General features: G+C 33.5%; 1 protein-coding gene across 2 annotated transcripts; it reads left to right on the top strand.

Moving 5' to 3' along the window:
• The first annotated feature begins 702 nt into the window (after window positions 1-702).
• Window positions 703-24,989, top strand: LOC124356775 (arylalkylamine N-acetyltransferase 1). Of its 2 annotated transcripts, none has more exons than XM_046807972.1 (4): window positions 703-858; window positions 15,581-15,809; window positions 21,787-22,056; window positions 23,512-24,989. In XM_046807972.1, exons 2-4 carry the CDS (start codon window positions 15,597-15,599, stop codon window positions 23,683-23,685), a joined length of 657 nt encoding a protein of 218 aa, XP_046663928.1. In that variant the 5' UTR covers window positions 703-858; window positions 15,581-15,596; the 3' UTR covers window positions 23,686-24,989. The 2 variants fall into 2 exon arrangements, with proteins under 2 accessions (XP_046663928.1, XP_046663927.1); XM_046807971.1 differs by lacking the exon at window positions 703-858 and adding an exon at window positions 6,571-6,816.

Genomic DNA, 24,989 nt, shown 5'->3' with positions numbered 1-24,989 from the left:
CAAGGATTGTTATTTTGATATTAGCAGTTGGCCTAGATTACATGTTTATTTTATTGCAGTAGGCTACTTAAAAACCCGCATGATCTCTTTGGGATGAGTAAATTAATAATCAGTAAAACTAAAGTAAAACAATATACAGTAACTAAAATGATTAACACATCAATAAGGCATCCGATCAAGAGACATTTAATAAGCGTTATTTTTTAATTTACTATACGGTATCAAATAAAGAGAATTAATTCGTAAAATTAATTATTATAAAAATATACCAATCAAAAAATTAAATAATATTACGATACTTAAGTATAAAAATAAATTTTACAATCTTATAGTACATATAATCGTTTATATAAATTGAACCATACAAGCTAAATAAGTGTAATGTTAAATTCACAAATAATAATATTTGAACATCGCTTTGCAACAACACAGCCTAAACGTTGCACTGTAAGCTATTACTGTTATTCTGCCAGCGAAAGAGACGCTAAAAGTCAGGATCCCATAACAGCGTATCGGTTCAGCGAAATGAAATATCCGACCAGGCTGCAGTGTATTACAATTACGTGATATACCGCTTGAAGTGGTGAGGTGGTGGGTTCGGGGGTGGTATTGGAGTACGCGGTTGCCATGGTGACAGTCTGGACCTTCACCCCCTCCCGATCCCAAGCAAAGAGCATTACCGTGCGGGATCTCATTACAGCTCAGTATCACACAACTTCCGCGACTCGAGGGTAGAGGAGTGCATCCCCCGGCCGGATGTTGTGATCATGCATCGGGGGCGTGGTCTGCGTCAGGTCGTATTTTATTAGGACTACCAATAAACAGCTGATCGTCCAAACCATCCAGTGCCTATAAAGGGTAAGTCCCGTCCAATGCCCTTAACCTGATCCAGTTAGTAAAAATTGATACAGTCCACTTTCCTAGCGAGTTTATAAAACTGAAAATCCCGCTGCTGCAACAGGTTAAGCCTAGGTTAACGCAACAGGTCCATGTATTCTTTCACGAGCAGGGGAGTGCGATCGCGGCCGAAATGAATTAGAATTTCTTGAGTGAAAATCGATGCCACTATTGTCGAGGGGGTAAGTATCCCTTTTGAAAGCTATCGTAGAACCTTTTCAACGGCTATGGATCTTTGTGCTGGTTTCAGTTATAATACAACGGAAATAGCTTAGTGGTACAATATAGCAATTAAACAAACATCCGCTCCGTGGACATCAATAGGATACGCCCCGTAACCCCCAGAATAGAATTGTTATTTTCGTCTCCCGGAATTCGAATTCCATTCAACTCCAAATAATAATGGATTGATTTCAGAACAATTCTATAGCATTAATATAATAATTAATAAAATGGTGTAGAATTAAAACATTGTATACAATCAATTCGAATAGATAACACACTACTTATTTGATAATCACAATTTTATATTGGTATCTATATACTAATAGTAACATCGTAAGTACAATGCGATTTTAGTTCACTTACAACGTTAGGTTTAAAACCAGAATAATTATTGAGCCAAAACAATACAAACAAATGGTTTCGCCTGCAGGTCCACTTCAATTTTCTTCAAGACTTCAGTCCATTCAAGTGTACTTCTGTCAAGCTTGGAGGTTCTCGAGGCTTTCGTGTAATGGATTTCTGTCAATAGTCTATTTTCTGAATTCAAAAATTATACGATTAGATTTATTAGATTGGTAAGATATACCTTGAAGATATTTTTAAGTGCTAGTTATAACGAATAATTGTTCGCAAAGAGAATTTGGCCAAATTGAAGGAACAGTAATATTTTGAATATATATTTCTTAACCAAAATATTTTGTCATTATTGACTGACACTATTAAAATTAATTTTAAACTTTTTTAACTTAATTGTAGGTTTTGAGACAGTTCTTTTCTTTAGAGAATTATTCATTGCATGTCTAGCTTTACTATTAGTCTATCTGGTTGAATTTTATATTGGAAATATACTAATAAACAGACATAATGACAATCCAGTATTCTAATAAAAGCCCTCACTTACTCACTCACTCATTACTAATTCTCCAACTCCTCGATGTCACAAAATTTGAAATTTGGCACATTCATGATGCATGACTGAAATAGGAAAACAAAAGCATTTTCATGAAGATCAAACATCCATGAGCTGAAATAGGTTACTATCCCTAGAAGACTTTTTTGTTTTCCAACTTAACGATGTCCTAGAAATACGAAATTTCACTCTCACGTTCCTAATGACTTATGTAGGAAAACAAAAGGCATTTTCATTAAATCAACAACTCTTAGAGGTTGATGAGGTTGCAACCCTAAAAACTATATTTTCGTTTTTAAATTCTCAATATCTTAGAACGTCGAAAATTATTTTTTAAATATATGTTCATAACAGACGAGGTAAATATATTTCATGAAGATCAACCACCTATTATAGGGGTTGAAGTAGAATTCCAACCCCTAAAAGAACAATATTTTTCTTTTCCGGTTTTCCGCTGTTATAGACAAATTAAGTGGATGCCCTCAACGACTTCTGGTACTGAATAATGCCCTGGGCCAAAATTAAATTACAACTTCCGGAAGAAATTACATGCTTTTTGACCAAAACCCGACGTATGTATATTTTTTGACCAGGGTAACAATGCAAACTTTACTACGTACTGCACATACCGTACACCAGAAGAAGTATACAAGTATTACAAAGACCGGGAGTTGTCGTTTTTCAATTACTAGCTTCACAGACCTAGTTTGCGTACATTTTCTTAATCGGGACAACAATGCAAACACTAATACGGCAACTTGAGAGACCTTAACCCGGAAGTAGATTACAAGAGCTGAAATATACGCTTTCTGACTGTAGTTGGCTTTTCAGACCTACGTAGATTGCTTTATAATCAATCAGGGAACAAGGCAATCGTATGATAAAATGCATCATGAGATTGGAATATCTTCCAGTAACCATCACTTATCACAGGACAGAACGTACCTTTAAAAATTCCCGGCACATGGGTGACATGTCTATCCGATCCATAGATTGATACTTGTTGAAAAGGACATGTTCTGCGTCTCAATGACGCGCTGCCTCTACACCTGGAAAACCTATCCATCTCAAAACCTTTTCTAAAGTAAGTGAATATAATTTTGTTGGAGAGACGTCCAAATACTGTAAAAGAATCCCTGCCAGATTTTACCAATATGTAAATTATATTAAGTAACCTTATTTGATTGGTACCAATTTAGCATGTCACTTATTTAATATAACATTTTTATACCGAAATAAATTACTTATGATTCTGATTTTCTGATCCTGATTCCTAAAGTCAGTAAAATTTGAATATTTTTTTGTATTTCAAGTGCAAAGTCATATACGTTCAAAAGTTTCTACCTGGCGAATAAGAACTAATATGGATAAAACTTGATAACGCTGGGTGTAAAAAGATATCAAGAAAGTATGGTTAATAATTAGGATATCAATATTAATAATTTTGAAAAAATAGTAACAAAACAAATTTGCGGTGTTTTTAGGATTTGGGGTAGCTTTGCTACCAATTCAAAATTACAGGACAAGGCCGTTTATAAATAACTGAACTAATTGGAAACATTTTGCAGCGTCATCCCCTCTGTAGCATACAAAAGAGTACTTCAAGAACACTCCAACAAGCTTGCGGATTTGGCTTTGTGGTCCCCCATTCCCGTCAGAGTTAGCGTGTTCGATTCGATGTTGAAGTGTGATGGGCACTCAACAAACCAGAATACATAGCGTACAGCAGTAACAATCGTTTAAAAGATTCCCTCTTTGAAATCTCTTTTGAGAATCTCTCCTTTCCTTGTGTCGATATTATACCAAGCATCAGATCTCGTCTGTAGATTAACGCTGTATTACTGATCGCAGCTTGTATGTAAAGATAAAAATGATTGTACGAAACATCGCGAGTTGAATGTAGAATTGTCAAAGATTGTACTAGACCTCGGAAGTGTGTAAGACTATAATAGATTCTCACTTTGGGTTTCTCATACTATCGAGATTATATTAAACATCGCGTATCCTATGTAGAGTTTAGTCTGTATTACACATGGCAGGTCATATGTAAAGCTAAAATGATTGTACTAAACATTGCGGCTCGTATGTAAAGCTAAAAATGATTGTACCAAACATCGCCTCTCGTATGTAGAATTGTCAAAGATTGTACTAGACCTCAGAAGTGTAAAACATTTGGGCTGTATTAAATGTCGCAGCTCGTATGTAAAGCCCTTGATTATAGATATAATCAAGGGTAAAACTAAAATGATTGTACGAAACATCGCGGCTCGTATGGAGATTTGGCAAAGATTGTACTAGACCTCGGAAGTGTAAAACATTTGGGCTGTATTAAATGTCGCAGCTCGTATGTAAAGCCCTTGATTATAGATATAATCAAGGGTAAAACTAAAATGATTGTACGAAACATCGCGGCTCGTATGGAGATTTGGCAAAGATTGTACTAGACCTCGGAAGTGTATAAGACTATAATAGATTCTCACTTTGGGTTTCTCATACTATCGAGATTATATTAAACATCGCGTATCCTATGTAGAGTTTAGTCTGTATTACACATGGCAGGTCATATGTAAAGCTAAAAATGATTGTACCAAACATCGCCACTCGTATGTAGATTTGGCAAAGATTGTACTATACCTCGGAAGTGTGAAACATTTGGGCTGTATTAAATGTCGCAGCTCGTATGTAAAGCCCTTGATTATAGATATAATCAAGGGTAAAACTAAAATGATTGTACGAAACATCGCGGCTCGTATGGAGATTTGGCAAAGATTGTACTAGACCTCGGAAGTGTGTAAGACTATAATAGATTCTCACGTTGGGTTTCTCATACTATCGAGATTATATTAAACATCGCGTATCCTATGTAGAGTTTAGTCTGTATTACACATGGCAGGTCATATGTAAAGCTAAAATGATTGTACTAAACATTGCGGCTCGTATGTAAAGCTAAAAATGATTGTACCAAACATCGCCTCTCGTATGTAGAATTGTCAAAGATTGTACTAGACCTCGGAAGTGTGAAACATTTGGGCTGTATTAAATGTCGCAGCTCGTATGTAAAGCCCTTGATTATAGATATAATCAAGGGTAAAACTAAAATGATTGTACGAAACATCGCGGCTCGTATGGAGATTTGGCAAAGATTGTACTAGACCTCGGAAGTGTGTAAGACTATAATAGATTCTCACTTTGGGTTTCTCATACTATCGAGATTATATTAAGAATCGCGTATCCTATGTAGAGTTTAGTCTGTATTACACATGGCAGGTCATATGTAAAGCTAAAAATGATTGTACCAAACATCGCCACTCGTATGTAGATTTGGCAAAGATTGTACTAGACCTCGGAAGTGTATAAGACTATAATAGATTCTCACTTTGGGTTTCTCATACTATCGAGATTATATTAAACATCGCGTATCCTATGTAGAGTTTAGTCTGTATTACACATGGCAGGTTATATGTAAAGCTAAAAATGATTGTACCAAACATCGCCACTCGTATGGAGATTTGGCAAAGATTGTACTAGACCTCGGAAGTGTGTAAGATTTGGGCTGTATTAAATGTCGCAGCTCGTATGTAAAGCCTTGATTATAGATATAATCAAGGGTAAAGCTAAAATGATTGTATGAAACATCACGGCTAGTATGTAAAGCTAAAATGATTGTACGAATGTTTCGTATATCGCCTCGTATATAGAATTGTTAATGATTGTACTAGACCTCGGAAGTGTGTAAGACTATAATAGATTCTCACTTTGGATGTTTCCTAGTATTGAGATTATATTAAGCATCACATCTCATATGCAAATTTAGACTGTATTAAATATCGCAGCTAGTATTTAAAGCATAAATTGATTGTACAAAATATGACGGCTCGTATGTAAAGCAAAAAATGATTGTACGCAAAATCGCGGCTCGTATATAGATTTGTCAAAGATTGTACTAGATCTTGGAAATTGTGTAGGACTATAATAAATTCTCACTTTGGTTCTTTTCTAGTATCGAGATTATATTAAGCACCGCGTGTCCTTTATAGAGTTTATGCTGTATTACTCATCGCAGCTCCTATGTAAAGCTACAAATGATTGTACGAAATGTCGTGATCGCACGTATAATTATAAAAAATTGTACCACAAATCGGAAGTGTGTAAAGCTATAACAGATTGCACTCGAACAGTGCGGCTTTCGTGTGAAGCTGTAAGAGATCGTACAAAACACCGCTATAAGTCTAGTGTAAAGCTATAATAACAACATTCGTGACTCATTTGCAAGCTATAAATCCGTTTATGTTCCTGGTAATTGTTCATTTTGTTCGACTTTCATAATTAAAGATCTGCTACAGTGATACAGATTTACGAGGATATCACGTTCGGTAGCATGAGTAAGTTAACTTTGAAGAACGGATTACATGACTAATTGGCAACGTTATTAGAGAAAAGTAACGAGAGCGTGGGTTGCCGTTTGTGATAACACTGGATCAAACAAAGGACTGAATCATCGCGTTTGAGTGTGAAAATTGATTGTTTTCTAGAATCAGTGAGTGCAGTGAGTTCGGATTGTATGGTTACAATAAACTGTGTTCTTGCTTTAACACGAGCATTGTTATCTGTGTGCTCGCTAAGATGTTCAGCAAATTAGGGAAACTTTTCAAATCTGATAAGACGAAGATATATAGATCTTATCACTTTATAGTTGATGAAACGGAACAACCAGAGGAGTCGTTCCGGATATTGAGTGACTCTGAGACAGAACTTGCAGACAACTTGAATAACCAAACTGTTGCGTAAGTTTTATTTGAATATTGAATCGAGAAATCAATATTTTACTGTACTCTATATAATACAAACCTAAATTAAAATAAAGTAGTTATCGTTCAATAAAACCACAAAAACGTTCATTGATTTATGTATAATTCTATAAGCACAACCGGCATAGTTAGTTTATTAATTGTATTTATAGTAAAATGGTATTTTTGTGATAAATAGATATTGTAGTTCGACACTGTAAATAAAATTACTGTATAACTACTATTTATTGAGTAGGTAAAACCTCTTGCAATAAAACAATGACCGATATACTACTATAGTAGTTCACATAAAGATTGACTTCAATGCTTCGTTTTTCTTAATATATTGCTCTTTATTTTTAGAAATTTCAAGAATATATTAATTAGACGTGAGAAATTAATAGTTTAAAAATGTAACGTGAGACAATAACACCAAAAAACTCGTGTGGGGCAAATATTTGTAATTGTGCAACTCGATATACTTAAAAATAACTTGAAAATAAGTATTATGAACAACTAGATTGTTAATATAATCTGATTATATTTTATCTAGCAAAACTCACTAGTAAATCTTACAAAGATATATTCAAAAAATTAAAACTTTCGGACCAATTACAACACAAAACTCAAAGAAGGGTGAGAGCAAGTATTTATACTAATTATATTTTTAATTGACCAAGCATACTCGTCTAATAAATAATAGAACGTGTCGCCAAACATCTAAAAATAGCTACCCACCCACATAGATAAAAATTCAAAATCGTCAAACACAAAGTGTTTGAACAAACATTCTTGCAAACTTTATTTTTATTACTATTATTCTGTCAATTATTTATTATCAAATTTCCTCTAAACTACGACTTTTAAAACTCGTAAAAGCCACAAAGAACAGACCACAATTTGTGGAATGTCAACTCTAGGAAATAATAAGTCCAAATTATGACCTTTGCTTCTTGGGTTGATTGCTATAGGAAGCAACAACTAAAGGGTCAAATTACGGTGTTTTGTATGGAACGGAGTAACTACCTTATGTACAAACTCGGAACGCAGCTTTAAACACAAGTTTTTGGTCAATGTTGTGTTAGTCATTGTTTTGTGTATGCAACTACAAAGTATCATTTCGACACTTTCGAGCCAAAAAAGTATGTGTATCATTTCCTTTTTTGAAGTTTGATTTTGACGATGGAAGGATTGTTAAGGAAATAAGATTTTCCGGACATTTACCATCGTTCAGTGATACAACACAATCAGTAACACTACGTTTAGAGATCTACAATCTGATCTCTTCCTCAGGTGTCTTACTAAACGAATGCATGACTACAATCTAGGCTAAAGTAAACAAACAACGCTCTGGTATGTTTTGTTTACTTTAACCTAGCTCGTAGTCATGCATTATTTTAGTCATTCGGGGAATATTGGAGGTACAAAGGGAAGTTGTTCAACAACAAAAAACAGCACTGCTTTTTAAGATTTATAAAAAAAGAATGTTATGGAAGTGCAAATAACTATATTTGTAAAAATCGGCTTGAGGTGGGGGTTGAATGGTCCACTTCATATACTAAAAACAGACGAATTTTTATTTTCTTAACGTATTGTACTGCTCCAGATTAAATTTGGGAGAAACAATTGTATGGCAGAATTCTCGAACATCAACCATCCTCATTCACTTCAGTCAATATGCGTTCAGGTAGAGATTGTACGGGAGTAACACGCATTTATTCAGTTATTTATCATCCGTTTATAACAAATGAGATATTCTATTTTGTACCTTTTTAGCCAATCTTTATTTAACATTTGCGTCTTAAACTTATTTCTCTTCTTATCGCTTGTCAAAACTTGTTGAAACTATTAATGGTAAAATGTTTTTTAGCAAAAAGTAATAAGACATACATACGCAAAAAATTGTAACGCCGTAACTCAAACCGTTTCTGATTATGATTTTTTCAATTAAACATACAGACAAATTAACAGACGTTAAAAAGTAAAATAAACTATAGGGTTAGAGGATTTGTGTTTATTTTCACTTTTTTTACCATATTCTAAAATATTTCACCACATTTTGTAACAATGTATATAATATGTAATATGTACGATATAACTATCATTTCAAAATTAATTTTGAACTATTATCTTTAAGTATTCGGTATGAAAGAAAAATATCTCCAACCTCGACAGAAATCTTCTTATCTATATATATAAAAATGAATGTTTGTATGTTTGTCCTTTATGGAATCGTGAACTATTGGACCGATCATGATGAAAAATTTGTACGTATATGTATTTTTCCACGGAGAAGGTTTATAAGCTATGCCCATCCCTTTCCCGATTCAGGATTCCGCCCCACTGGTTACAGAAATACCCATAAACGCCCAAGAGGCTCACGATGGAACGACTATCAATTATCTCAGCAATGTTTAGAATGTGATAGAAAAAGAATAAGTGAATATAGTGTACTGTTTTCAACGGGAAATTGCGTGCGAAGCCGCGGGCAACTTTTGCAAAAAATTATTGAAATGCGCAGCAAAGCGCGCCGGGCCCGCTAGTAGTGTACTAAATAATAATTCCTAAATAGGGCGACAGAACAAAATTTTGAAAATTGTGAGCGACATGACATGCAGACCCACATTGACGAAAACTCCAACATTGTGAACACGATGTATTGGAAGGCCATAGGGTTGCACACATTCTCAAACATGTTTTTATATTTTCTTATGCATAATTTTGTATTAAATATTAATAAAACCAATTCCAATGTTCTATAAAAGTGCAATCGTTTATGTAGCCTAGGACAACAACTTTGAAACTATAGTAAACGAGGTCCTTGAGAACAGTGGCTAGTGCTCTCATTTGTTTTATTAATTTTTAATTGCTTCGTATAGACATGCAATGCATAATTCAAAAAGTCAACAAAAGTGTCAATGGAACCCAAAATAAGCTCTCATTTTAGAAAAATTAATTCAGTAAGTATACCCGTTCGGCTTGTAATGGGAACGAATGATCCGATTCCACATATGTACTTAACGAACAACCTCATGGAGTTTATTTTTCCTTAGTAGTTGTTGGAAACTAAACAATACAAAAATATTTTTTTCAATTCGGATGGTAATTCCCCTAAAACTGGGCGCACGAGGCTGTAAGGGGCAAGTAAAAGTTTTAATTTCTGTTTTTCACGTAGCTCCTTTCCGGAATGACAACAATTTCTCCCAATAGAAGTGGTGTTGAATTTCGATGTGCCGTATAGTCCACAGTTATTAAAAACACCTATAGTAACTTAGTGAGATGGTGTTTTTTCAAGATGAAGTTTTTCAGCAAGATCTGTCAGGATAAAAAGCTTCAATTTCTTAAATTTTGAAATTAAAAGGAAGGGTTTTTCATAATTTGACCCCAAGCTAATAAAATTCCTGCAACGATTAAAAATATGTTTGTTGGTAGTTTTAACAGAAAACTGAAAGAATTATTTTTAAAAAACAAGACCCACTTAGCAGTGAGTCAATGTAATTTAATTTGGTTGTTGTGATTTATTAGTATTTATTGAATTAATTGTAAATTTAATAAATTTGAAAAGCGATTGTTAAAATTGAAACGCGAAACGCGCTTGCAACAATAAAGGCATTTTTATTTATTTATTTAATTAGTAGCAACTACCTGCGACTTCGCCCGCTATTTCTCTGCAACATTTTATATTGCGATATCAGTAACACTTGAAATATTTTAGACCAATGTGGAAGAATCCCAAAGTTGAAGTCCATAGCTTAGTTAGTGAAAGTACTTATGACGTAATACGTTGGAGTCCTACGATATTTTTAAAACAAAAGAAGTCATCCTACAATCATGGTACACATCGATACAAACATATCACGTATATCAGATACACGTTTTCATTCTTTATGGTTAAGAGGAAACAACTCCTATGATATTTGTTTTAAAGAAGCCATATATCACGTAAATTAGGTACATATTTTGTATTGTCTATGGTTAAGAGGAAACAACAATAATATTAAACGAATTAATACCACGAACATCAAATTTGTCATCAGCTATTATGTAAGATATTTTTAAGTATCGACAAAGAAATACAATTTAAACAGGATGTATATATATATATATATATATATATATATATATATATATATATATCTTATATATATAAAATCTTGAGTCACGATGTATGTTGCCAATAAACTCCAAAACGACTGAACCAATTTCAATCAAATTTCACATGTATCCGTAATTTAGTCTAACTTAGAAGATAGGATAGTTATTATCTGAATTATTCGCTTATGTCGTGAATATAAACGAATAAAATGAAGAAAAGTTTTCAAAGCGCCTGCACATTATAACCTGCAATTACGAGATAGATACGTATATTAAACAGTGAAACACTATTTGAAGGCGCTAAGTTATGATGTATAATTGTCTAAAACTAAATTTTTGGTTGAACTTAAAGGTTGAGTGGTAGACCACTTTGTAATAAAATACATTATGCATGTACAATACATTTTTGACATATTTTCTTGATCGTGACATCAAGGTAAAATCTACATCGGGGTTGGAAATATAATTTACTTCAACCAGAAATGCTCATACGCGGGCAAATATATATATATATATAAATGCGAATGTTTGTTTGTATGTTCCGTTATAACTCTGGAACCAATGCACGAAACATTGTGAAATTTTGTACAGTGATTCTACACGTTCCTGGAAGTAACATAGGCATACTTTTAGAGAGGTGTCTGGTCCAGTTTAAATAGTTTATTTAATTAATTGTTTAATTATTATAAATTGTTGTTGATGTTGAAGTGTTTTATATTAGATCCGACAGACTGCGCTACGACACGTAATGCAAAGCAAACTGATACTTAACAGCTGTTAATACTTTCAGCTGAAGTTCATCAAAGAGGCAGAAACATTTGTTTACATTTAAAATGTAGAAAATTTTTATTTTTATTATAAAGTGCTTGATCAGTAGTGTAATGCAGGTTGCATAGAAGACGTCATTGCCTAATTTTAAATTCAGATTGCACCAATGATCAATAAACTGTCTAATGCAATGAAAATATTATTAAACGCTATTATGAAAACAACTCATTGTACAAATCCGTGAATGTTTGCACATAAGGTAATAGAATTTAGTTACATTGAAGGTACATGAAAAGAGCCGAAAGAAGACACTTTATGATCGAAATTGGGTTTCTTTGATACATTTTCTTGAAGGCACACTCCTAAATAATACTGGAAATATCTTAGACAGAAAATTAATTTTAAGAGACCAAATTTGATTCTTTATAACCTAATTAGTTTACCGAGATTCATCCATACACATTAATTGTTCTGAATAACTTATAAACACCTAGCAAAAACCACGTAAGATAGAGGCAGGAATGTGGTACATACCTTCATAATGCGCCCAAAAAGCTCACGAAGGAAACGACTATCAATTATCTCAGCAATGTTTAGAATGTGATAGAAAAAGAATTCAACGGGAAATTGCGTGCGGAGCCGCAAAAAATTATTGAAATGCGCAGCGAAGCGCGCCGGGTCTGCTAGTATATATATATTTATACTACATTTTAGATTGCTCGGTTGCCTAATTTTAAAATTAGATAACGCACTACTGTTTCAATATTCCTTAAATTGTATAAAATTTCAACTATATTCTGAATGAAAATTTTACTTTTAGTTTGAAGCAATTTTTGTGATGATTTTGGTTATGTTGAATGGAGATAATGTTATGTGGAGATTATTGTCTCGTAGAATTTCGTTAAACAATATCAATCCAATTATTAGTTATTCTTACTTTAATAAGAGTAATGTCTTTCAAATATAATCTTTGGACCAAATTTCAGGTAGGGTATATATACAAACATACTTTTGGCAGAAGGCACAGAAATATATATAATCTGTGCTGGTAGCCTACTACAGTTAAAAAGCGTCTACTTAAGGCGCTTAAAGTATAAATGTTAGAGTGAAAAATCTAACTTCCGACTATGCCTTACTCTTCAGTATACGTTAATTAATGCTTTTTACTGTACGTTAATCGAGTTTCGAAATCATCTATGGATCTATACACACAAACGCATGAAATTTTCAAACTGTCCCGACTTACTAATAATATTTACGATTAGTTTAATCCCTTAAAGGAAATGTATACTCTAGGGAAGTTATAGCATGACCGGTGGGATGCGCGTGAGGAGTGGAGGAGTTGAGCGCGTGGGGGCACAATCTAAAGTAGGGGAGTGAATACGGTGCTACTAACCCTACTGAGAGTTTTCTGCTCCCGGCTCATAGTGGTGGCGGGAGCCGAATATTGTAGTATTTGCCAACATTTCTAGACCCTTATGTTCTTACCACGGTGGTCTTTTATGATGAGCAATTTAATGTAGGAGACCTTGAGAATATTTGAACATTTCTAGACTCTTTTGAAGTTACGGCGACGGACTTTTATGATGGGGAATTCAATACAGGAAATCTTGGAAATATTGGGACCGGATGTACGTGATCTTAACAATGACTATGTTCTGCCGAATTTGTGTTCATAGCTCACCCTTCTTGATGAGTTCGCAGTAGAGATACCTGGTGGTAAGAAAGGGTTCTCATAAATTGGGAAAGGGTAGGAATTTATATTATTCTTGATCTCCAACGACGACAACAGTTCAGAATTGTATTTGTTACGCTTTGTTAGCCATTAAAATTCAATTTATCATATACTAACCGTGTAAGCTTCAGGATTTACGATAGTAGATACAATTATACACTACAAAATTTTCAACTGACATAGCCTAGCTGCTAAATTAAAAATTAATATAAAACTGGTTAAACTAATTTGTCAATATACACAGTAGAATAAAAAAAATAAGTTTTATCTACCAACTTGTATCAAGTTAATTTAATGATGTATACTTAAAATAACAATAACGCCAACGATCCACACGCAATAGTTAACATAACAAAACCCCGTTGTCGCTGAAAATTATTTATTGTTATTCGAACTACACCCAAATCAAAATTGTCCAGATTACTTTTAGTATGTTAGCGTTTTCTTACTTTGTTGGGCGTACTAAAAGAATTGCCAATTGGAATTATTTTTTTTTCCTCCTTTTTAATTCGTCTCAGCGTACTTTCAGAAATTCCAGTTGCCTCTACGACACGCTGTTGAACTTTCTTCAAATTTATAAGTGTGTTGGTTTCTGCTTCCCGTTTCATAAAATGGGAAGCACTTCTCTTGCTTGGCCGTGTATAACCTTTCTACCTCCAATTTTACTTTTTACATTATGATCCATCTCAAACTCTTTACTTAAAACGTAATGAGCACAACGCAATTAATTCACAAATTGTATTACAACTCGTGAATTGGCACAAGCGAATGTTTTTTGGGCGGCACGTATAGAAGACTGGAGACCGAAGTTCACAAGGCTTAATACGGCAACAGACTGAGCCGCTCCACCCCCCACCACTTTAGTTCCGTCTTTGCCTACGGCGCATCTCGAAGTCACCGGTCATGCTATAAATTCTCTACTATACCTACTTTTCGGACCACCGGCTTGCTGCCTTTGATTGTACCCTCGGTATTCGTTTTCGAAATAATGAATATCTGTAAACCTGACACAGTACAGTATATATATACCCTTGCTTCTCCAATACCTGTTCGTTATATCACTTTATTCCTTGGTGTAGGGATTATATAAACATCTATTTACCTAGTCTGTATCGTATCACTCATCAGTGAAAATGGACGCGATGTCCCCTCGACGAATTTGTCATAAAAACTACATTTAGTGTCTGGTGTATTGCTTTGTGATTACACTCGCTACGGGCACTGTTTCATTGTGCCCGCTTGTTTCTCAAATTGTAATTACGGAGCTAATGGTTCGTTGAATCATATTAGAGCTCAGTCTCTCCAGTTTTGTTAATTGAGCTACCGTAAATGTACTGTCCCACAATGTCTAAGAAACCAATTTTGAGTACCCTACTTGTACTTGTTCACGATTTTGTTCGTTAAGTAAACGTCGAGAATGTTTCAGTATAATCTGAATTCGTCATTGCTGCCATCTATAATAAAAAATAGATTTTTTTCTTTGGCCAACATTTTGGCAGCCTAGATTTTATCCATGAGGCTTCGAAGTTCACTTGTTCTGTTACTTGTAGAAATTAATGATTTAATACATCTTCAATGCCAGGAGCCGTCCAGGAAATATTAACCCGAAAAGGAAAGGCCAAGGATGGATGAACCCAAGAACTCTTTTTCTTCAAACTCTTTTTTTTATTGCTCTCAAGAAACTGTTAAGTTTTGTGTATACAACATGGTTAGTGCACTTGGTTATTCCTTACAGGCTTGTATGAGTATTGATGATTTCTGTTATGTACTTGAAACGTTTATCTCTTGCATAACTATATCTAAGACAATGAATGAAAAGATGACGAACAATTAAGTTATTTTCTCCTCGCGAACAATTCAGGCACAGAGGAGTAAAATAGCATTTAATTCTATGAAGGCAGGTGTTTATATTAGCATGTCCCAGTCGTATTCTGCAAATATTGACAATTTTGTCTCTGTATGTCTTGAACCACGGCTACTTTAAAATAGATACTACTTTGTATCACAATACAACAGCTGATACAAAATACTGGAACACTGCGCGCGCTTAAAGTTGTATAACCTCATCAGCTGTAAAAAAATATTGCGTATCTTCACATTAAATACTTTTTTAAACTATTTTATATAATATTTTTCAAATAATGATGTTATGTCTCTGTTTAGGACCAACCCATTGAACATGGAGGACTTTGAATTTATATCTCCCATTCCTGAGGAAAGGTACAACGAGGTTATAGTCCATTTGAGGAACAACTTCTTCGCGGATGAGCCACTGAACAAGTCTCTGGGGCTGTGTGAGCCAGGCGAGCCGCACGCGGAGTTAGAGGCACACAGTCTCAACACCCTGCACGATCAGCTGTCTGTCATGGCCGTCGACAAGGAGACTGATCAGGTCAGTCATTTATGTGGAGTTATTATTGCGTGTGTGTTCGTGTCATGCGAATTGGGTTACTTACTTTCGTACATTATTAAAATGTTGTTAACGTGGTGTGTTTACATTGCTACAATTGTTCGTCTTTTATGTAATGTATTCTCATGTTTATGTTACACAAATTATTTGCCGCAGTTCTCTTATATTACTGACAATATTTATATTGTATAGCAATTAATTAACCCTTTAAGTGCCAAGCGCTTTTGACGGGATGGCGCTACCAGTGCCAGGCATTTCTGACAATTCACTTCTCTTAGTGCCAAGCACTTTCTTGGTGTTTTTGTAGTGTTCCGCTAAACAATTTATAACTTTTTCAAAAATAAACATAAAAATATGATTTTTGTTGTATTACGAAGGGTGAAAATTGGGCGATAGTTTAAATTATCTACTTGAATGATAACAGTTGTAAATATTTTAAATAGGTACCAAAAAATAATTTTAATTTTTTTTTATTTTAAAACTTTTTCAACTTTGAAGTACAAATATTGTAATATTATGTGGTTTATTTATTTGTATGCACATTTTATATAATCTTCTGTATAAATAGGAACAAATTTCAAAAAGTAGGTACCTGTAACTTAATTAAGTTTTGATTTATTTTTTGTGTTAGTACCCAATGTCTAAAATATGCACTCTTATTAATAGAAGCCGACTTTCATATTTGGCAAATAGCTTTTACCAACTGTATGAAATTTTAAATCAAGATGGATATTCTTTCTTTGTTTTATTTGATATGTAAACAATGAGACAAAACCGTTTTCAAAATCATTCACAGTACATAGTTTTGTAAAATTAATTAAACTTACACACAGTTCAATTCACATTAAAAAAATAAAAGACACACCAAATTTGTTCAGTTTAGTTCAGACGTGATGTCAAAATAAATAATGTTCCAACACACAAAAAGTAAGCTACTAGTAGTCTATGTCAGTTATATTTATTCAGTAACTAGCTGTTTCCCACGGCTTCGCACGCTGTTTGTAAGCTTTATCCGTGTATGTGCACTTCTGGTTCAAGTGAATTATATTTCCAACGCCGATGTAGAGTTTGCCTTGTTTCGACGATCAAGAAAACTCTGTGTATGTTTATAGCCATTGTACACGTACATGTACTTTATTATAAATTGGTCTAAACACTCAAGCTGTAAGTTCAACCAGAAATTTATCTTAAAGACAAATAAATATACATCACAACTTAGCGCTTTCAAATAGTGTTTGGCTATTTAATATACGTAACTGTCTCGTAATTGCAGTTTTTAGTGTGCAGGCGCTTTGGAAAATTTTATCAATTACAGCACCGCCTATTGGCGAGTTGCAACAATGAGCATAGCATATAAAAACTTCTCCGTAAAGAAATACATATAAATACAAAAATTTGTATAATGATCAGTCAAATAGTTGATAACATTTTAAAAATAGTTAAAATCTTGTAATTTTGTATAACTGATTCAAAACAGCTGATAGTTTTAACATAATATAAAATCTTAGTTGCTCCCGTCTTGTGCAAGCACTCCTATAAAGTGATCGTACTCGCTTATGCGTCGTCGGATTTTATCGCAAAATGTACCGATGGAATTGTTCGTATATTGTGCATTTTTATAACTGTACTGATTTTGATGCTAATTGACTTTAAACATTTTCAACAGGCGCCATTTTGTTAATATTAAAGCAAATCACACCATTATTTTTTTATTTTTTATCTTATGTAGCCTATTACGCTCACCGCGATGCGTCGGCAGATCTCGTGTGTTTCGCTCGTGAGGACCTATGTCCGAAGTTTGATAGCTGCAGGTTTTCTATTTCTAGAGATATTAATTTGTTTATAACATATACAAAATGGCGGCTAGCGGCTAAACGAGACATTTCTCTACCTATCTATTGTATGAATGAAGGCAGGTATAATTTCCTATACAGAGTTGCGGCTAAGAAGACGAGATTGCTGAAGACGGCGGTGTATCTTCATAACCACCTCGAGGGTGAAGAGGCAAGATTGCCCGTCAGCTAGTGTAATTCCACTGCTATCATTATAGTGACAGGAAATTGTGATTAGAACTGTGGGGGGACATAATAAGCTCCATCAACATTTAGCTCTCACTAGTACCACTTGTCTACAGCATCATTCTGTTTTATGTGGCCAGCCAATGCGCAACTAGATACGCCTTTTCTAATACATCTACTCGTTGTGGTTTGATGTCTTCTATTAATTATAATTTGCTTCATTAATTTCAATTTCCATCTTGTTCAAGAAAACCTTGCCCCGTTCAATAAGAACTCGAAAATGGTCATAGTCTTGATAGAATTCTGTTAGGCCTGATTCTGCATTTGGGCGCCTATTCTTATGAAAAAGCGACAGGAAAGGTTTTCAACGTTGGTCTTTTTTTAATTTACATCTCTTTCCAGCTGATGCTCGAGATTTGAGGACAGTTCAAACATCTAAATAAGCTCTTTTATTTTATCATTATCGACTCTGGTAGCTCATACAACCACCTCACGATAAGGTGGTTCATTCCCACGATTTACATGCTGTGAACAGTATTGAGACTTGAAAGTTGGGTTGTAGCCGAAAATGTAGGGAGACGTACACATCTTTCCCGGATAACGAAAGCTCTTTTCAAGCACCATTAGCGCTTTAACATTTTGCACTGAGTTTTCATTCCACGTTTTTGTCATAGTTTGGTACTTAAAAAACAATGTTGGAACTGCATATGTGGACTCGACTTCTCTGAGAATACCGGTTTGGAATCACGTCTAATTTGTAGATTTCGCGTATCTGCAGCTATTGAGATATTGCTCAATCTGACAAAGACCGTTACAATACGACTAATCCGAATGTGACAGACATGTGAGACAAACATTGGCGAAGGCCTATTTGAGTCGAAGACCAATTTTATTTAGTGTACAATACACGTGTATTTTGAGCCTTATGAGCAGATTGTAAATTCGTAAATGTAAGTGTGTCCTCCTCCGTAGACTAATGGTTATAGTCTCGGCTCTCTAACTGAGAGATCACGGGTTCAAATCCCGGGGAGGGCCAATCATGTATAGACACAAAACAGTGTACTTTGAAAAATAATAATAAACCAGTGAACATCGCAGCCTACATAGCAGAAGCTGAGGCTTAAAAGAGATTTAAAAAAAAAATGTAAGTGTGATTAATTAACTAACGATAACATTGATATTTAGTACGAATACTTTTTCGTTTTACGAAATTTAAATAAGATTTTGTTGAAAGGATAGTAGTATTTCCAAAATGTTATATTGTTATATATTAGAAAAAAGTATAACACTACCTTTCGAGGGTTTAAATCTATCCTCTTCTTCAGGCGAAGGCGCAAACTTAGGCCTAATGTTATACGTTTTTGTAACATATAACAGCAAACGTTCGAAATCCTACTACTCTTTCAAATCAGTCATCGTCAATACAAAATTTAAACGAAGAAAAACTTGTTATTTTAGTATTTTCCAATTGGCTTCCTTATTTCAAATATTACTTCATTTCATACTAATATTGTTTTAATCATGAAAATATAAAAAATTTAACTTATACGATGTTGGTATACACTGTGTGCCCATTGTAACATGCTTTTTAATTTAGAAAATTATATTCATGCAAGAGCACTTTAGGGCATAGGGGATTTCGTTGCTTTCCATTCTGAGTAAAGTTAACCGTATACTTTTTAATTATCTTTACAGGATTGGTATAACAGTTTTATTTATGCAGTTTAGCTAATTTATGATTCTAGAACGATAATTCTTCAACAATTTTTGTGAAAAATTGATTGCGAAAGGCATAGAGAAACAACACATTTCTAAGTATATTTATGATTTTGTGAATCCATAGACTACCTATATAATTATGCCACCTTCAGCTATTTCTATGCCTCATATCATGCCTTACTCCCCACTGTAACGTTGTACAATTTTAACATGTATGTTAATAATTAGAATTTGTTTTCTAGACATCTCTAACAAGAGATGCGCTATTATACCACGCGATGTTCAAACACTTGAAATTTATAACCGTTTTACAAATCTAAATAAATAATGAAAATCTGATTCGTGTAATCAACTGACAAGACGAAGTAGAATACAACGAGATCAGAGCCACCAAGACAAAGCTGGGCTTAGTAATCCCCAGTCTGCGGGCTTATGCCCCGGGCAACGCTATTGACTATCTTCCCTGTTTTGCTCGTCTGCTATGAGCATTTAAATCTCTTCCCAATCAATGATCTTTCAGGTATAAACTCTTAATATTTATAAATAGTTTCGCAAAGGATGCAATTAGGTACTGTATCATTACATTTAACTCTATTTTTACCGAACGAATTAGTGGATTTTTAAGATTTTCTAGTCAGACCAATAGTCCTACTTCTTTTATCTCCCACAAACATGGATTCAGATCTAGCTAATTCCCTTTAATAAATCATTATTGGTTTCGTGTATTTTTACAATTTCTCAGATAAATAATAATAATTATTATATATATATATATATATATATATATATATATATATATATATATATATATATAAGTAATTTTACATGTACATACTTTTCCAATAATATATTACTTTGATTATTTAAACACATATGACAGAAACATCGAAATACAAAATAATAATTTAATCGTAAAAAGTAAAGACTTTGTAGTATAGTGGTAAAACACTCACCCGTATAACACCTCATATATATTCTTTCCAGTGAAAAAATAACCCTGTCATGTAATATCTAGTTGGTAATTTCTTATATGCTGCCAGAATCTCTACAGCGAAACCGAAAATATTTCAAGATTTAAATTGTTTGCCATGTTGTGGTGTGGCATGAACCGGACAACTAGATATAGTAGGAGTCACGAAAGAGTGCAGTTGTTAGCGACCAATAAAATGTACAGGCCCGCAGGACGCGACGTTGCCACACAACACATCAACTGCCGCCCGGCAAGGAGTGCTACGGTTTAAGTGGGGGGGGGCAAGTTTGGCAACGTCGCTCAGTACTCATTGGCTACCCCAAGGTCACGCGCCAAATAGGCTCCTCCCTCAGCTGCACTTTCTGGTGATCCCTACTGTAGTAAAATTGTAGTGTCTACTTCAACGACCAAATATCAAGGTAAAGCTAGTTCTGTTCGGCGACGTGTAGGTAGCGCTACCGTACTAAATCTTTTGAGTAGAGTTGTAATCTATTTTAATATTCTAGTCATGACCTCGTTTTTATGAGTGACATTCAATATGTTGGATATGTTTCATTTTTGTCACAGTATAACGTGTTTAAACTTTTCTGTAATATATTTATAATCATTGTTTTTTATTTTAAATTTACCGTTAGATAGTGTGCAATCAAAATGCTTAAACAGCAACAGATAAAACGCTTTTAAACGGCATTGGATGCAAAATCGTGTACACTAACAAACAAATATTGAACGCTTTAGAGCATCATACTTTAGAATTATAGGTATTACAAAGGTATTCTTTTAATGACCTTGCTTTTAAAGCAGGCTGTATTGAAACAACCTTGTGTTTTACTTGATTATAGTGTGTAACTAATATACTATACTTATAATCAAAGGTTTTAACCCCCATAAGAACAATGCTAAACCTCAAACAGATCGCTTTTTAGTTTGTCTTGTAAGGTTTATACTCTTGAATATTCAAGTGATTAAACACAAAAGAATGTTTTGAAAATAACCAATAAAATACGAAGAAACTAAAATGCTACTTGTGTAGGGTAGATATATTTTTTAAATGAGACATCTTCCTTTATTTTAATTTAAAGGTAAGGGTGTCAATGTGATCGAGGTTTAGCAATGTTATTAAAAGATTCTAAATGCAAGATAAGAAGACCTAGATGTAACAGTAAACAGTCATAAATGACCATTACTATCAGCTTTGTGATATGCATAGTTGGTATTTATAACCCGTATTTCATAAATTTTTTTTGTTTAGGTGGTTGCTGTTTCTCTTAATGGAATACAATTTCCTGGAGATATTAAAAGAGAGAAAGACAAACTAGCAAAGATGACGGATGAGAAGTTCAAACAGATTTTCACTCTTCTCAATAACCTGAATGAATCATTAGACTTGTTCACGAAGTATGATGTGGATAAAATATTTGATGCTCGTATCCTCTCAGTTGACTCAGGTTATAGAGGCAAAGGCTTGGGAAAAGAAATCATAAGAAGAGCAGAGGAAGTTGCATCAGAAAATAACTTTCAGGTCAGTAATATTATATCCTCAATGCATTGAGTTTGTATATATTTAGACCAATGTCTTTCCTTGGCATTGGTTGCAGTCAAGAACGTAGCAAGGAAAAAATTGGGGTGGCTCAAGACAACTGATATTTTTCCAAAGTGGACAGAAAGTAAAGGCCCCATTTTGTTTCTTAAAAATGACCTGTTTCTTTGTTTAGAACAATCTTTCAGCAGTACATGTCAGGAATACTGAATTATTTAAATAATAATAATGGTTTACTAAAATATAAATTGAAAATTTGGGGGGAGGGTCTGGCCCCTTGGATCCCTCACTGGCTACGTCCTTGGTTGACCTCTCTGTCCACTATGGGAAAATATCAGTTGTCTGGACCCCTCCCCCTTTTCAACAATTTCCACTGTTCTTATTCTTTTATCAAAACCTTTCAAATGAGGTGTCGCTTAATGGGTCTTTGCATTTAAAAATTTTGAGCCGCTACCCCAAAATTCCATTTTGGGAAAATGGGTAAAGTTGCAAAGTGACTAAAAAGATCACTTCTATTTCCTAGAAAGGTGTCCCGAGTTCCATCCCTCCATCTTTATCCATCAAAAACTAAACAGAGTGTATCCATACTTTTTAACTCACACTGGTGCTTGTTTAAAAGAAATCAACAATACCAAAATAGTTAATGAACTTGGAATTTCTAAATCACATGAATGACAAAGCATATAATGTATAATAAAATATTTGTTGTGTTTAGAAAGAAGTAGTGTCTAATCCACTTCGGTAGGAAATTGGTGCTTAAAAAATTAAACAAGTAATAGTTACTATAATCTGAAATCGGTAACGAACTTTTCTTTTTAGTTTCCTTAGAAATTTGTAAGATTTTACAAATATCAAACTGTCTTTTGTATAAGTGTTTCAAATAAACAAAGGATGGATAGTAATCTATTGAAATCTTATTTTTAAGGTTTTGACCACATATATTTGAAGTCAGTCATTTAAAAAACAAGTATTAGAGTATATTACATTTATAAATACATTTTTCAACCATAATTTATAACCTATTTTTGAAGGATATAACTTCAAAATGCAAAAGTTGCTTGATCTTTTTAGAACCATTCAAATTTTAAAAGTTAGAGCTGAGGAGTTTTTGATGCTCCAGAACAAAAGCTTTCAGGATGGTCAAGGTATATTAAAATATGACTGCATATGGTATCAGTTAATTAAAAGTTATGATTAAAAAACAAGTATTATTTTTGCTACATCCATAAGCCAACTAGGTAAGAAATAAATGTTAAGTATAATTGAATATACTTTTTTTCTATATTAAACTGAAAGGAGAGTTTAAAATTCTCTTTAGCAACGAAATATTTAATGCTAAACCTTTAATGATGTTGTACCACTTCAGAATTTTTGTTTTGCTAGACCACCATAAAATGTACACTCACACTTGTATAAATTGATCTGTAATGTTTCCAGATAATGAAAGGCGATGCTACTGGAGCTTTCTCACAGAAGATCCTCCTATCTCTGGGTTGGAAGCTGATACATGAACTGAAGTACGTAGACCACCTCGATGAGAACGGGGAACAAATTTTCAAGCCACCCCCACCCCACCAGTCACTTAAAATAATGATAAAAAAGTTAAACTAAACAAAACATGCCTGTGATTGAATAAAAGAGGATCTTTAATGTTGTTGCTGTTATTATATATTGAGAAAAGCTAAGCGTATGATAACTACTCGTTAGTTAATTTGTTGATGGAAAATATATGTATTGATTAGCTGGGAGTTACTGTGAAAATGGATATAAACAAATATAAGAAACTGAATACTGGGAAATACAATAAATAATTTAGTGTTACAGTAAGGTATTATTCAAACTACAAAACTCAAATCAAACAAAAGTGATTTGCCCAAAGCAAAAGTTCAGTAACATTTTTTTATCAGAATCTTACAACTGTATTAGCTCTGATCTATACATTGTATTCATTTACTGTAATTTTGATACTGTATTCTTAAATAAAACATATAATTTAAACTAACCAAAGAAATTATCTGTTTAAACTTAATACAAAGTTTCAAAACTTTGAAAAACACGAATTCTTGATCTACTGAGTGGGTATGTACTGTATGTTGCTTCTAAAATAATGGTTTATTCCGAAATCAAGAAACGTGAATAACTCGTGTATTGATTTTTCAGAAAGAGAAAGATAAACCAAACAATTTAATCATGCAGAACAATACAAACCAAATTTTCCCTAATATTTATAAATTTTTAAGACTAATTCTTTTGAGAAGTGTATGATATTTTATTATGAGTTTATAGTGTGTATCTACATAAAAATACTCCCCACAATGTATTTTATTACAATTGTTCTAATTATTATTGATTTATTATTCACTTTACCATTTAATTAGGGCTTCTCACTGATACAGTGTTATGCAATCAACTTGACCAAATTGTTGCAATACATCATGTTTCAATATAGACTATAAATGGTGTAAATATTTTTAGGAAATCATACATGGACAATGATATTGTTCTACCTTAATTAAAATTAAATAAGTACATTACTGATACAATAAAAACAATGTATTTTTGTTTTTAAAATGTTCTTTTTATAGTTCATGACTTACCGACCAATAATAAAATAGAACATAAGACCAATACAATAGTTTTTGATACTTGTTTTAAATGACAATATCTTTTTCTGTGATCGCTTAACTATTTCTATCAGATGTAAGTATAAAATCTATGTTGTGTATGTTAACAAGCTTTGTAGACAGTAATAAATAATTGTAGAACTTTCTAGGATTACCCACATTTATATTGTATTCAAAAGATTTAATATGTTCAAACGATGGGTTTATCATTATTGTTAAACTGCTTGAGATGTCTATTGTATTCTGTGTTATATTGAGTCCTTATTAAAATGAGCATTTTATCTAAGTTTA

The sequence above is a fragment of the Homalodisca vitripennis genome, chromosome 3, assembly GCF_021130785.1.
Source record: "Homalodisca vitripennis isolate AUS2020 chromosome 3, UT_GWSS_2.1, whole genome shotgun sequence".
NCBI lineage: Eukaryota > Metazoa > Arthropoda > Insecta > Hemiptera > Cicadellidae > Homalodisca > Homalodisca vitripennis.
This window is presented reverse-complemented; position numbering and strand designations above follow the sequence as displayed.

What these genes read in the sequence shown, in the direction of transcription:
- LOC124356775 (XM_046807971.1), top strand. Translation starts at nt 6,656, where the DNA reads ATGTTCAGCAAATTAGGGAAACTTTTCAAATCTGATAAGACGAAGATA. An exon ending in TCGACAAGGAGACTGATCAG is followed by an intron (nt 15,810 to 21,786) that starts GTCAGTCATTTA and finishes TTTTTTGTTTAG; the next exon opens with GTGGTTGCTGTTTCTCTTAA. An exon ending in CATCAGAAAATAACTTTCAG is followed by an intron (nt 22,057 to 23,511) that starts GTCAGTAATATT and finishes TAATGTTTCCAG; the next exon opens with ATAATGAAAGGCGATGCTAC.